This window comes from Mercenaria mercenaria, chromosome 7 (genome assembly GCF_021730395.1).
Source record: "Mercenaria mercenaria strain notata chromosome 7, MADL_Memer_1, whole genome shotgun sequence".
Lineage (NCBI taxonomy): Eukaryota > Metazoa > Mollusca > Bivalvia > Venerida > Veneridae > Mercenaria > Mercenaria mercenaria.
Genome location: NC_069367.1, coordinates 26358024 through 26373219, shown reverse-complemented (window position 1 = coordinate 26373219; position 15196 = coordinate 26358024). Strand labels below are relative to the sequence as shown.

General features: G+C 35.1%; 1 protein-coding gene across 1 annotated transcript; it reads right to left on the bottom strand.

Moving 5' to 3' along the window:
* On the bottom strand, window positions 1–13774 carry LOC123555955 (pituitary homeobox 1-like). The gene is made up of 5 exons (XM_045346543.2): window positions 13696–13774; window positions 2636–3059; window positions 1445–1603; window positions 963–1008; window positions 1–484 (listed from the first exon to the last, which is right to left on the bottom strand). The coding sequence occupies exons 1-5, from the start codon at window positions 13772–13774 to the stop codon at window positions 14–16; spliced, it is 1179 nt and encodes a 392-aa protein (XP_045202478.2). The 3' UTR covers window positions 1–13.
* Between the last annotated feature and the right edge of the window lie 1422 nt (window positions 13775–15196).

Here is a 15196-nt window from a genome sequence, read left to right as displayed (position 1 = left end):
AAGAACACATCTTTCATTTGTCACTGTGTGGAAATCCGAAAAGCATTGCTTTCTGCCTGAGTCCAGCTATACTTGAAGCATGTATTCCGTTTAAAGCAGTTTTATCTAACATAATGTCATCATTTCCATTTTGTATTTTACTGTCCCGAATATCTGCACTCGTATTCATGTTTAGCTGATTTCTTATTTGTGACAAAACGTCACTTCCTGGGAGTAAGCCCGCCATATTGGTTTGGCCAAAGGGAGGCAATGCTGCGAGAACAGAAAATCTCGACGAAATCGGAATGCCGTCAAAAGAATATTTCTGCATAAATTGTGCTTCATATGCTTTGAATAAAAGATCAGTAAACATGTGTTGTTGCGGCAAAAGCGACCTCGATGCCAGTCCTAAAGTTGTTGAGAACGGTCCTTGGTTGTATGGATGTCCGGCCGGACCTACTTTTTCCTTCTTTCGCCACTTTGCTCTTCTGTTTTGAAACCATACCTAATTTTATAGAAAATGAAAGCTTTATCGCTGTTTTTTAACAGTGCATGTATTTCTGTTATGGGCCCTAACAGTTACCTTGCATTTCCTACAAATTCAAAGGCTTTATCTCCTCAAGCATTGTCGAATTATCTACAATAAACAGGTTCGGACAGTATTTATTGAGTCAAATTGTTATGGAGAATATTTTCCTTAAACAAGGATCGAACAAACAATTACCAGCTTTAAAAACTAGATAATGATGTGTCAGGAAAGAGCGACATTTCATTTTACTCCAACTGAAAGCAACCTCTCTTTGAGATGCAAAACATTAATGTTGACATTATGTAAAATGTAGAAGAACCTTCGCAAAGCAATGTAATTTTCACACAAAAAAAGAGACTCGTGTGTACACTTGAAGTACTATTAATGATTTTGATCTTTATACAAACGCTTATATTTTATCAAATATTAAATATACTGGAGAAGTTTAAAGTACCTGTACTCTTGCCTCTGTCAAATCAATGCGCATTGCCAATTCTTCTCTGAAATAGATATGCATTGACATTCTGACATGCATTCAACGAAAGCTATATGCTGATGAAACATTTTAGTGGTTATCATCGTACCAATAGCTGAAACTAAAAAAAAACTTGTACTACATTAAAACGATCACAAGTAATTCACCAATTTGTAATCCTGAAGGTTCACTATAGTATTCGCAAAAGTAATACTGAATTGAATCAGTTCGTCATTAAACTGCATTTGCGCTTTTTGGAGAAATTCGAAACTCTTAGGTTCAATGGATAAAGTGAAAAGCGTTTAATGCGGGCTACGGGAATTGGAACTCAAACTGGGCGTCATGACCGTACATATTACATGAGAAACAGGCTTTTTCAAAAGACAGAGGACTCGACTCGGGAGAATGGGAGTTTTTGGAACAATCGAGCCTAGATAGTGATAGTACAAACTAAATTAAACCTTGTAAATACATCCGGATAGTGTGTTTTCTGGAAAGCCCTCTCAAGTTCTTCAAGCTGATAGCTAGTGAAGGTCGTTCTATATCGTCGTTGTTTTCTTTTGTTAAAATCTCCATTATTTCTACATCTCTCAAACTCAGGTGCCATCTCATCTTCGCAGCTAAAAATCAAAACATATAAAGGTACATGAAATGCGTTTCAAAGGAAGGTAGTATTTTATTTTTATCATTTTCTGGGACCGCATTTCGACAGCTATTTACATAAAAACGTATTCATACGCTTTTCAGCAAAAACACTAAATTTTATAAACCTTTTGTGTCCATATTTTCTTACAAAATAAAGGAGCATCGCGAACTTCAAATGAGCCGCACCATGAGAAAACCAACATAGTGCATTTGCGACCAGCATGCATCCGCGCAGTCTGGTCATGATCCATGCTGTTCACTTTCAAAGCCTATTGCAATTGAAAAACTATTAGCGAACAGCATGGATCCTGACCAGACTGGTCTAGATCCATGCTGGTCGCAAATGCACTATGCTGGTTTTCTCATGACACTGCTCAAATATTGTGTATCATTTGTGTTCAAAGAGGTACTGACTTGGTCCTCCATTCACTATTTTACTTACATCTATGAGATATAAAAATTCTTGTCTTTCGTTCAAAAATCTTGCTGTCAGTATGATGTGAATAAAGAAGAACCTTTTGAAGCATTCAAGCAAAACAACAGCACACTCAGATTAATTGGATCTTTTTATGTGACACCAGTCTCAGGTTTACATGTGTCCTAAGTCATTTATGGAACATGTAGACCTTCCAACATGGACAGACACTTTTTCAGTTTATGAAAACCTATTGCACTTTTCTGCAGAAAACAGTAAAGTTTACAAAGGGTACTGTAAACAGTAGAAATTTTCGCGAGGGTTTAATTTTCGCTATTTGCGAGGCCCTATCTCTCGCGAAAATTAATCATCGCGTAAATATTCACCATTAGTATAATTCGAATTCAAGTATGGTACTATTTTTTACAATTTCGCGAATATAAAACTTCACGAATATACTAAATATATCAAATGCGCGAAATTCTTTACCAGTGAAAATATGTGCTTTTACAGTATTAAGACAATGCAAGGTAGAATATATGACAATGACTGGGTGGATCTAAGATAAAAAGTATATTTAAATCATTCTTACCTACTACCATTTGAAATGCTAGAAGTCAACACTGTCTTTTCGTTATATGCGTCCAGTCGTTGGCATTTTGCTTCTTCGTCAACGTTGTCTGCATACGGTATTGTTACTGAACGTTCCGGAACAGAATCACGTGGTTCTTGTTCTAATGGACCTAAACCCGTTCCATATCTTCTATCCGTGTCTTCATTTATCTTTGTCTCAAACTGGCTGGAACCTGATTTATCAAATAAGTTGAATCCAAATGCTGCATCCGTTTGCTCCTTATTCGTATTTAAGAAGTCAAAATAAGTCCTGTAGAACGAAGGTATTTTCAGACCCTGTGATCGTCTGACACAATCAGTTGGCAGACTTACGGGACATATTTGTGACTTGGCATTGTGTGTGAGCTTTTCCTCTGTATCTTGTCTGTTGATTTCAAAGGTTTCTGCAAAACATGCACATGTATTTGAAATAGTGACATAAGCGCAATGGTACCAAACTCCCCGTAGCGATTACTTCCCCTTTCGGTACATTAATTAATGAATGCAAGGGAAGGTAACCGCTGTGAGGAGCTTGCACTGATACATTCAAGACTGCAAAAAGTATAGATCGGAGGATGTCGGAGATCTTGTCAATCAAATGAGTGTTCTTTATTACTGAACTGGTAAAGAAACAGTGATTAATATGAATATGCAGCAAATATTTGTAACCATTTTGATCAACTCAGTAATATGTCCGTAATGTACGTTTTGGCTACTTTGTAATATATTGTCGCACATATACTTATACACGCTAAATTCCTGGATTATCGTTTCCCGGGATACGTTTTTTCTTGACGTCTAAATCTAGTTCAGAGTAAGCTTGAATCGTACACCGAATCACATTATTTGTTGTTTTGGAAAACGTTTGTTGCAACCTTTTCTATATTTTCGCGTAGAAATTTGTAGATTTCTCCATTATGACCACAACAAAGCCTCTTCTCTTTTACGCCCTCTCCCGCCAATTTCTACAGGAAGTGTAAACTTTCTAGCACACAGTTAAACTATACAGAGCATGTACAATCTTTTAACTCCCCCATATGAAAGCAATTTATTTAGCACGTGATCTCCGCAACAAGTAACCAAATTAATCATATGTATCCTGCGACCAAACAGCATGAATTGTCCACTTCTCCAGCACCACATACAGTGTGCCCATACCACGTGACTTTGATGTCATTTTATTGCTAAGACGGCAAGCCAAATTCCGTCGATTCAGTTCTTCAAAGTGGCGTAAGTTCTTTATTTCTTGATCAAATATGACCAAATAAAGCGCAGGCTAAGGAAAAAAGTGAGTACTTCACTCACAAGTAAACGGTTTTATCAACAGATGAACAGTTTTGGCCTGAAAACGGGAACACTGTTTTGTTTAGAGAAAATGAGCATGGTAAGACGGCAAGCAAGAGCCCTTTTTGACAGAAAAACGGATGATTGTACACATTAGAGGTGTCGCACGTATTACCGATTCACAGGAATTTAATGCCGGCTCTTTGTGAGGCCTTAATTAACAAAAATATAGCAGAATTATTTAAACACTTTTTAAAAATCCAAAATACACTAAGACGGCAAGTCCGCTAAGACGGCAAGTCATTTTTTATAGTAATATCGTCTATGGAGTCGCACTTCTCTACAAGCGGTCATTGGGTGTTTACCAAGAGTAGATTATTCTACTTCTTGTCAAAACTATAGGAAAACATCAAAGAACCGTTATATATGTGAAGTCATATGATGTTTTGAACTACCTTATATGCTTTTGTTTTTGGTACAGTTGCTAAATTGTGAGGCTTAATAGATAAATTAAACGAGAATTATAATTTGCTCTAGCAGGATTGGCATATAAGTGAGCACTGTTCTAGAAAGATTACGAATGTATACCATCTTGGATGTACCTCTGCGTGTCGGTCTTTGGATTAAAGTATGTTATAGCGTTTCGAAAACTGAAGAACAAATATACAGTTGGCAGCAGGCAACAACAAATAATACACATTTTTGACCTAATCAGTACTATTTTATATGTTCACAACTCTGTTGTACATATAATGTTTGAGTGAATGTTTTCTTGACAAATCGTTATGTATTAAAAATAACGCTATTTATTAAGAAGAGCCATTTTGTCGACTTCCACAAATCAAAAACACAATTTTCAGATATATAGAATAATGTTTTGACAAATAAGAATCATTTTCTTAACTCAGTCTATAAGCTAGAAGACATGCTTTAAAAAGTATTTCTTTGTAGCTGTGTTCAAAGTATTGAGTAGAATAGAAACATCTTATTTTTCCCCAAAAGTTAACACGATATCACATATTAAATTAGAAATAGAGGAAACTCCACAGGTCGCTCAACACAACAAAAACGAAAATGTTGCAGGCTCGGTTTGTTTGAGCCTGTTCATGGATGGTAGTGGAAATGCATGTTACCGTCCACGCCCTCTAGCCCCGGGTTGAGCAGAACTCAACATTTACACATGCTAAAGTACAAAAAGCAATTTAGAGACATCCGCAGATGTATTCAAACGATGATGAACATGGAACCTTCTATGATACACGTGTTGAGACGTGTAATTCCATGAAGAGCGGCGTTTAATTGGTCCCCAGATAAAATAAAGGGTTTGCCCCAAACGAGAAAACAATGGGCAGAACTAAACAAACTGGAATTTAGGAAGGGGATCTGAGGTTATGGAGCCTGTGTATCACAAGAACAGTCAAAAGACAAAATTAAAAAGCAGGCACCATATCCAAGGGGTAATTAAACAATACCCAAGGCTATGAAAGCGGGAGTATTGGAACCACCCACAAATACACCAACTTTCACAATTCTTGGAGAAAGGGTTGTATAATTCTACACATTTCTGCAAAATCAACTTCTTGTTTAGCCGAGACTAGAAATAAAATGTACTGATGTCACGACTTAAGTAATCGTGACACCAAAACATTAAATGCTACAACAACATTAGATGTCAGTGGGGTCCGCCAAACTGGAAACTAGACCTGTATCTACCACAAGATCCTGCTGTTTCGACTTCCGTGCAGTTTTGAGATAACAAAAAGAACCATACACATGAAAACCATCGGGAGAAGACGCAAATGCTCCGTTGATATGCTTTGATTCAATTTTGCTCAAAAGAAATCAAACAGTTTCATTTATCGGGCACACATACATAGAAACTTCACATCAGGCAAACACCAACATTTGATATACTAAGATAAGATTTATTAATTGAGTCGGAAAGTCAAATTACAAGTAACATTAGCTCTGATGAGATTTTTAACCGACTATAAATTCTCGTTATGTACTGTTTTGATTCTATTTTGCTTCATAATCTATTAAAAAAACTCTGTAGCTTTTACTCTGTTTTATTAACGTTTATCAAAATGACAACTTTCATGTAAATTTTTCAATTCAATAACAATTATCATAATCCGGAACTGATGTAATGTTGTTAAAAGTCATAGTAAAGTATCCCTAACATCTAAATGTATTCAGGATTTGCAAGGAATGTCAATTATTTATCTTGTAAGTATTAATATAGGTTATTTCATTTAATATCGAAACAAATAGTTAAGTTAACCAGACGTGTACTTGCAGCACGACTATTTTCCTTAAAGCTTGGATTGTCACTGAAAAAGCATGAAAATCTTGACTATGAACAGTGACATCTGTCAAAATAGTGTCTATTGTATATGAAATTCTATATGAAATACCTGTGGTTTTGCGTGCTAAAGGTTGGCACGTGGCCGTTAACTGTTACCTATTGTAATCATGAGTTGCATACACACAAAAGAATTTGAATAGCCGCGATGCAGGGCTTTAACCTGTAACGTGTAGCTTCCTATGTTACAGTGGAGCACTGTGGCAATTAATATACTACAGATATAATTATTTATAAAAAGGAAATCTTAAACAAATATTTTGATTCAGTTTTGTATCAGCCTTACAGAGATATTAAAACGATAAAGTAAAATGTTAAATAATAAATAATATGAATCGGTCGTTATAAAAGCTGTACAAAAAAAAATCTATTTTTAAATTAAATAACGCAGTTTATCATTTAGCTTACTCCTATAGAGTGATCTCCCTTGTCATTCGAATCAGGACAGGTAGAAAGAATCGCATGCAGATCTATATCCTATACAACTAGAAAAAATGATTCAGATCATATGCTTTTTGTTTACTGTCGGGTGCATTATGTATTAATTTAAGGCTAAACTAGGGAAGTCTTTCTTATACGTTTTGAACTATTTTTTTTCACGGCATATTTTCATGCGCTTCGATTTTCTGAATTGTTTTAAAGAAATACACGTTCGCTTTTCAACTTAGTCATGCTCGATGGATCAACAGACTTGAAAACATAATTTTAATACGAAATGACGCGTTCTTTAACCTTACTGTATTTACATATGTACGAAAATATCAACCGACTGTAGAACAATGTTCAGAAAACATCAATAAGAATATCTGTCGATTAGCCCGAGAAAAAAAACGGGCAAAAACCTTACAGCGGATTAATCTGTTTTTCAGTGAAAATGTTAGTCTGATATTTTTGCATGCTCTGGAATACGGTAATTGTTAGTCTCAACCACTTCGTGGTTTCAACCTAAAAATCAATTTAGCAACATCTGATGATGTATTCATTCGGCGATGCATATGGTAGCTTCAATGATAGTGTGTAATTCCACCAAAAACGGTGTATGGTCCAAAGTTAAAATAATTGTTTTGACTTAATGAGAAAACAGTGAGGATAAACCGTTCATATCTCTTTTGCCCAGCACTAGTGATTCAAGGAGAAAATGAAAGATGGTCAATGAATGTCACTGAACTTTTATGTAAGTGTTTATTGAAGGTTCCATGTTCATTGCCGTTTGAATACACCTGCGGATGTCTCTAAATTGCCTATTGTACTTTTAGCATGTGTAAATGTTGAGTTCTGCTCAACCCGGGGCTAGAGGGCGTGGGCGGTAGCATGCATTTCCACTACCGTCCATGAATAGGCTCAATCAAACCGAGCCTGCAATATTTTTGTTTTTGTCGTGTTTGGCGATCTGTAAAGTTTCCACTTTTCTCTATTTTATTTCACAAGCATTGATGAAACATAGTAAAAATGTTACTGACGGACGGATCGATAGAAGGATGGATAGCCTGTAACCACGGACGTGTTGAATTACGTAAGTTGGTGCAACCAGATATATCTAATAAAAATGACTTGCCGTCTTAGCGGACTTGCCGTCTTAGCATATTTTGGATTTTTAAAAAGTTTTTAAATAATTATGCTACATTTTTGTCAATTAAGGCCTCCCACAGAACCGACATTAAATACCTGTGAATCGGTAATACGTGCGACATCTCTGATGTGTACAATCATCCGTTTTTCTGTCAAAAAGGGCTCTTGCTTGCCGTCTTACCATGCTCATTTTCTCTAAACAAAACAGTTTTCCCGTTTTCAGGCCAAAACTGTTCATCTGTTGATAAAACCGTTTACTTGTGAGTGAAGTACTCACTTTTTTCCTTAGCCTGCGCTTTATTTGGTCATATTTGATAAAAAAATAAAGAACTTACGCCTCTTTGAAGAATCGAATCGACGGAATTTGGCTTGCCGTCTTAGCCATAAAATGACGTCAAAGTCACGTGGTATGGGCACACTGACATACGTACACTCTACAAACAGTATACAATATTCATAGTGCTCAACCAAACAGTACACAATATACATTATTTCACTTGCGTTCATTCTTACGTCTATCATGGCAGTAAATGAAACATCAAACTAAATTTAGAAATATGTATTACGTCTGCATATGATTTGTAAGCCTTTAGATCATTTTGCAGCCGAATAGTTGGTTAAATCAAAAATTTATTGACATATTGCAATTGTTACAACATTACAAATATCAACATAAAGGATTGAGTAGGAAAGCTATAAACTTTTTATGAGAAACTCTCTTCCTAAGAAACTCCCTCCTTAATCGACCGAGTAGTTATGGTCTATAATTCCCCCACCGCTTTTTATGTCCTGTGGGTTCTAGCATCACCCAAAACACTTTTTTTTGTGAGGACGCCATCTACCAAGCTTACGGAATATCGAACACACTCTATTTTACTCTCCCGCCAGTGTCTCAGATTGGTAGGGCGACAATTAGGCCATTCAAAAAGGCGAACCTGGACCCATTTTTTAACAAGGCAAGTTATATACCAAAATATTCGTAAATGTCTGAAATTTATCAGGCTGTCGGCATAAATTTGCATAAATGGTAGCGATCTGAAAAATCTAAGATGGCGTCCAAGATGGCCGCCACAAAGTAATGATGACTACGATGTTAAAACACAGCGTAATGTCTACATTTTCATATAAGTTTTAATTATTTCTCTGTTTAATATTTTACTGCGATATGTCAGATTTTATGAGTATCCTTTTAACATAAATTGCCTAAGATTATTATGCAGATTAAAAGTCAAAAGGTCATATAATCATAAAAGTCCAATATCGGATAGATAAAAGTATATATATAGCATATGATTTCGGGACAATTTTCAGACTTCGAAAGTATTTATGCAAAAACATGTCCATAAGTTCGTCCTCATAGTACCGTGAATGCTACACGGTGAGCAGTACTCACGGTGCCTTTAACACTACTCAATGAGCAGTACTCACGGTGCGGTGAAAACTACTCAGTGAATAGTACTCACAGAATCGTGAACACTACTCAGTGAGTAGTACTCACGGCGCCGTGAACACTACTCAGTAAGCAGTACTCACACTATCGTGAACACTACTCAGTGAGTAGTACTCACAGTATCGTGAACACTACTCAGTGAGCAGTACTCACAGTATTGTGAACATTACTCAGTGAACACTACTCAGTGAGCAGTACTCATGGAGCCGTGTACACTACTCAGTGAGTAGTACTCACAGTATCATGAATACACTAAAAAAAAAAGGGACACCGTTGTAAAAAAACGTGACCGTGCGACCACATACACGCATCACAGGGTCGATGCCCCTTTCTCTAACGATAAAGGGGCGACAAATTTGTCAACCTACCGTATCCCCTTTTGGGACAGGTCATTAGTCAACTATTAAAACAAGGGTTTGAAAAAATAGTTTATATATGGCATCTTTCTTACGTTTAAGCAGGGCAATAGTGTCAATTTGTTTTCAGTTTTGACATTTAAAACCGAATATGATTATATAATTTTTTGGAAAATATGACGATGATTATTTTTTTCAGCTCTTGTAAAACTGATTTATTAGACTTTTAATTATTTCAGTGACAACGTCAAAACGTTTTAAAAACGTTTTATAATGTTCTATCAAGGTGCATATATTTCAAGTTATGCAAAAATACACTCTTTTTTGTATGCAAATCTTTGCTTGAGGCAATATGTGCACAATATTTGAACAGCATTGAAAACCTGTCTATGGATAATACGACATTATCCGTGTCCATAATAACAAATATAAATAAATGTACTAATATACAGAATTTAAAACAATCACCGTTACTGAACCAGATATGTAGCTGTTCTGATGTTCTGACCTCATAATGGATAAAAAAAATCCCTATCCTTGGGGGAATACAAAACATAAAATAGAACTAGAAACTGACCACAACATTTGTTTTTCATAACTGCATAAATTGAAGAAGAAAATTTGACAAATGTATCAATATGTATCAACTTCTTCAAGTACTTTTCTGTTTACCAGCTTGTAATGCGCATATATATAAAGTCACATTAGTATGCATACCTTTTACAACAGTTTTACTGTAAAACATCAATAATTGTCGTCCTTTGTATCAGATAATCTTTTTGCGTCATTCTTTGAATTCTTTCAAGAGGATTTATATGTTCTAGTTTTCAAAACTACAAATTAGTGATAATGAATGGGTAAATTTTGTATTATTAGCAGGAATTTGACCTTTGGACATATTTTTTTGGCTTTAAATGTTTCACAATTTATGAAAGGCGTGTTGCAATAATTCTACAAAACAATGCATGCCAGGCTATTGTCAGCAGTTTGTTTCATCAAAGTGAATGAGGAAAGCCTTATTTTTTACAAAAAGCACCCTTTTCATTTTATGGCTTACCCCTAGAAATAGTGGACTTTCTTGGCCGACGTCGCCCTACCAGATTGATCTGAAGGAGACGTGCCTTTACATCAAAGTGGGAAAAATCGCTTAATGACCACGTTGTACTTGACTTAAAACCCGCAAAAGAATAGCAAATTTTAATACAATTAAGATTTGTTCCGGGAAAAAAATATTTAAATTTCTATGGAAAATCTATTCAATTTCTCGAGATAATCTAATTGCTGCTGTAATTGTTATATGTATTAATAATGCATGGTATTAATTTGTTAAAGGAATTAGGAACAAGATATAAATCAAGAGGAGTTGCTTGCCCTGTAGCAAACTGTGTAATTTAAAGCAACCGTCCGATGCACGAGCTTCCCCGTTTCATGTACTTTGATATTTACTTAGAAGACTATAAGGATCTTACATACCTGCCTGTGTAAGACTGGTTTTTTCCTTACCCAAGGGACAGTGTGGGATGAAAAACCGAGCATTAGTAAGTTGGGTTTTTTTATGTCCAAGCTGTCCCGGGGGTTGGAAAAACAACTGTCTTACACAGGCAGACATGTAAGATCATTTTTCCTAATTAAGAAATAATATATCTCATCCAGTGATTTGTAGTTGACTAAAATCATTGTTTGGAGTTAAGATGCGAAGGAAGTATACCATGAGGGCGCATCTGAACGACAAACAATGATTTTATTCAAGAGCAAATCACTAAATGAGATATCTTAGATCTGTTTCGATTCTAACAGGTTTTTAAGTTTTTTGAAGACGTCCGTCAAATATTTCCCTGTTTTTTTTTTGTTTGTTTTTTGGTGGTGGTGGTGGTGGTGGGGGGGGGGGTTTTGTTTGTTTGTTTTTTGTTGGTTTCTTTTTCAACGCGTCGTTATGCCGTTTGACGCTATGCCGTAATAATTGTTACGTCAGAGCAGTGAATTGTTGTAAAATAACACACAACTTTCAGCCTTCTTTGTTTAATAAGAAATGAATCAAGTCGTGTTAGAATAAATCATTTTAATTTAAACCACATTTTAACAGAATATAGCTAAATTGTTTGCGTTTTCTTCAAGATTGCCTTGCCGCGTACTAATTTGATGAGCTGACACAGCTGCTTTAGATAATATAATACCAAAAGACGGGGGAAGTAATGTGATAAAATGTCCATTAGCGGCATTATAGGAAAACAATAGAAGAAAATTGAATCAGGGTTTAGACAAATTAATGGACGTTTATCAAATGAATTATTAATTTTGCTCCCCCATAGCGGAATATGTGGAAACAGAAACAAGATTTCCCCCCCCCCCCCCCACCTAATTCTCTTAAAGCAGGTGCGTGTTATTTTAACGCTGAAACAGAAAAACAAAACAGTTGAGAAACATTCTGCGTTCAATGTAGAAAAGCGTAAAAACTTAAACAGATTGTCTGTTCAATTTTTGATTTTGCGCAAGTTAATTTATACATACATATAAAGGTACAAAAGATGAAAGATAAAGGATCGGGGAAGAAGAAAAAATAGTGGCGGCTCGTGTGGCGCTGCTTTTATAACGGTTAAAAAGTCAGTTTTGTGTACATTGTTTATCTCGTGCAAGATTTACAGGAGAAAACATTAGTTGAACAAGGTTAATATTGCATAAAATTATTACTTGAAATACTTTATCACCGATTTTTGTGAAAACCCCATTTCGTGTACTTTTGCTAAGTCACTGTCATAGATGTTGAACAAAACAGAAAATATTGAAAATAATTAGAAAAATAAACATGATAATAAATCGTCGTCATTTGAGACTAATGTAAAGTCGGTGCCGGAAGTATGCCAATAATTCAAGCTGAGCTGAAACTTCTAAAACTACAAAACAAAATAAATATTCTTTGTATTTTACCACACGTGAACCTCTAAATACTACACTGGTTTTAATCAAAGATCGATTTACAAAAAAGCCCTATAATAGGGCCATTTGGTTTATCTTCCTATAAACATTAAGCAATTAGTTTTACCCGTTTATAGCACTTCTGTACCAGACACATTACAGAAACATCAGAGAGGACGAAAGTGGAAAGTATTGCACTATTTATTGTCTTATTTACTCTAAAAATTAAGCGTCTGCTGGTGTAAAAATAGGGGTGCATGTGATAATTATTTATTTACTTTACTTTATTTTACTCTACTATATGTTACTTTACTTCACCATACCTTACCTTACCTTAACTTAACTTACCTGACCTTATTTTACCTTACCTTACCTGAGTTTACTTTACATGAATTTGCTTCACTTTACTTTACTCTAACTATAATTTACGTTTAACTTTACTTTACTTTACTTTGTCAATTTGTCTTTTAAAAATACCAGAAATTACAGTCACTGATGTATTTGTGTGTAAATGTACTGTACCTATCGGGAAATAAAATATCTATGAAAAATAAAGAAAATACTAACATACACACATCATTTGTTTTGTTTAAATTGAACAGGATGGAACAAAGACGGACAAATAATTAATTGCAAATTATCCTGCTTACATATCAGCAACTGGAAACTAAAGTCATATTCTGAACATCAAAAGTTTACAAAGGAAATTATAAAAAATAATCAAATTCTTAATCTTACAAATACACTGACAGAAATACTGCATGATCCAATTCAGAGTTGGTATAAAAGACAAAACAGTCTAAAATTACGTGAAAAGTCACGCTAAAAGACCGTTTTTAACGACGGCGCGGGACTGGAAAAAAAACGTTTGAAGTGGTTCTTTTATACGTTTTGTTTTTCAGTAAAAATACACTGTATTTAAATTCAAAACAGCTTCAGAGTGGGATTAGCATTTTTGATTCACACGAGTATAAATATAAAGAACATATTCTTTTTTAAATATTCAAAGGAAGAAATGCTTTGGCTTGCATCTTTAAAGCGTAATACAATTTACTCTGTGAATAAATGAGATTGCTTATGATAAAGTTTAAAGAAAATCTTACCATTTTCTTCCTCTCTATTCTGCGATCTTCTGCCGATCAGAGATTCGATATCATAGGAATGCTTTTTTATTTCCGACATTTTACATAAAGTTATTGCTGTCTTACAATAATATGCATATTATTATGTTGTACCAAGAAACTTCAGGCTTCGCTGTAGAAACTTTTCAAACTGATCTAAAACGCTTGTGACATAATCGAATAAGCCTCTCTCATTTAAATCTAATTAATCTATATTCGTTTGATCTTAGCCGCTAATGGTGGGCGGTTATTATTCACTCCATATTCATATTGATAGATGGTAAAATTGGATAAATTGAGGAGGCAGGTCATTATGTCTAACGTAAGTTGCTGATTGGCGCGTCTGGTAACAAAATAGTTGAATTTTATTTCTTTAAGCATAATTTCTGTCAATATTGGTTGAGAAGGAGTTTGTCAGTTTCTTCCACTTAGAGCCAATTAAATGGAAGTAAACCAGATCTGGAAACTTAGGAGAGGAGTCGGCTGCAGTTGATTGCAAATTGTTCGCGTCGATTTCATTTCGCGAACTAAATATTGTCCACGTGTATAGTCAAAAGACGGATTCATGCCCAGTATGTTGGACCGTTTGGAAAATTGTGGAATATTTTTTTCTGCAATTCGATTATCAGATTTATTGTTCATTTGTTTTATATCGGCCCGGAAATTATGCAAATTCTTAACGTTTTTCTATGTTCATGTTGATTACCAAAGTTGTATTCATTCACTCAGTATTGGCGAGCTTGAAATAACTTTATTCGTCTTGTTGAAATTTACGTGATATCTAAAGTACACAGCGCATTTGAGACAATTTGCACGCGCGTTTTCACTTTGTGTTTTGATTGAAAAGTTGATAGAAAATCACGTGATACTGCATGCTAATAAAAATCTATAAGAAGAATTGGAAGCATATTAATATAATAGCATGCTCGGTGTGACCGAGTTTGGTTATGAGAGATAATGAAGTGTTCAACTCTCCTGACGTCCCGTAGTACCGACTTAACTAGAACTCTTTTTATAGGCTACATAGTCCCAAAGAACCAGAAAATATAACAGCACTGAGCCCAAGTTTAGTTTACGCCCGTGTTGCTTCTATTAATTATTGGATATTTTCATGATCTTTTTTTTAGTACTGCCGTTCTTAGTTAATGATAAGACTGACATACATTTATAATTACGGATTTCACTGTAGAGCGAATATTATGATAAGCCAACATTCTGATTTTCGACTTCAATAACGAGGGCAATCATATGACCTGAGGTTACGGTTACATGTATGCATCATAAACCATTGAGTAGGAATCTCTAAGTTTTTCCCTGATATTTTATTTTATTTTATCAGTCTACGGTAAAGGAATAATAAGAAATAAGGCAATGCCTCAATCGGGAATCGTGACAGTCCATCAGCTTGCTCAGAAATATGCGTTTATATCAATTTAAAGGTAGATTTTGGAATAAAGAACGAGACTGCCCATATTTGTACTGA

Coding starts and splice junctions, on each gene's coding strand:
- LOC123555955 (XM_045346543.2), bottom strand. CDS start 13,774: ATGTCGGAAATAAAAAAGCATTCCTATGATATCGAATCTCTGATCGGC. Junction 3,060..13,695: donor GAATAGAGAGGAAGAAAATG/GTAAGATTTTCT, acceptor CATGTTTTGCAG/AAACCTTTGAAATCAACAGA. Junction 1,604..2,635: donor AGCATTTCAAATGGTAGTAG/GTAAGAATGATT, acceptor TTTGATTTTTAG/CTGCGAAGATGAGATGGCAC.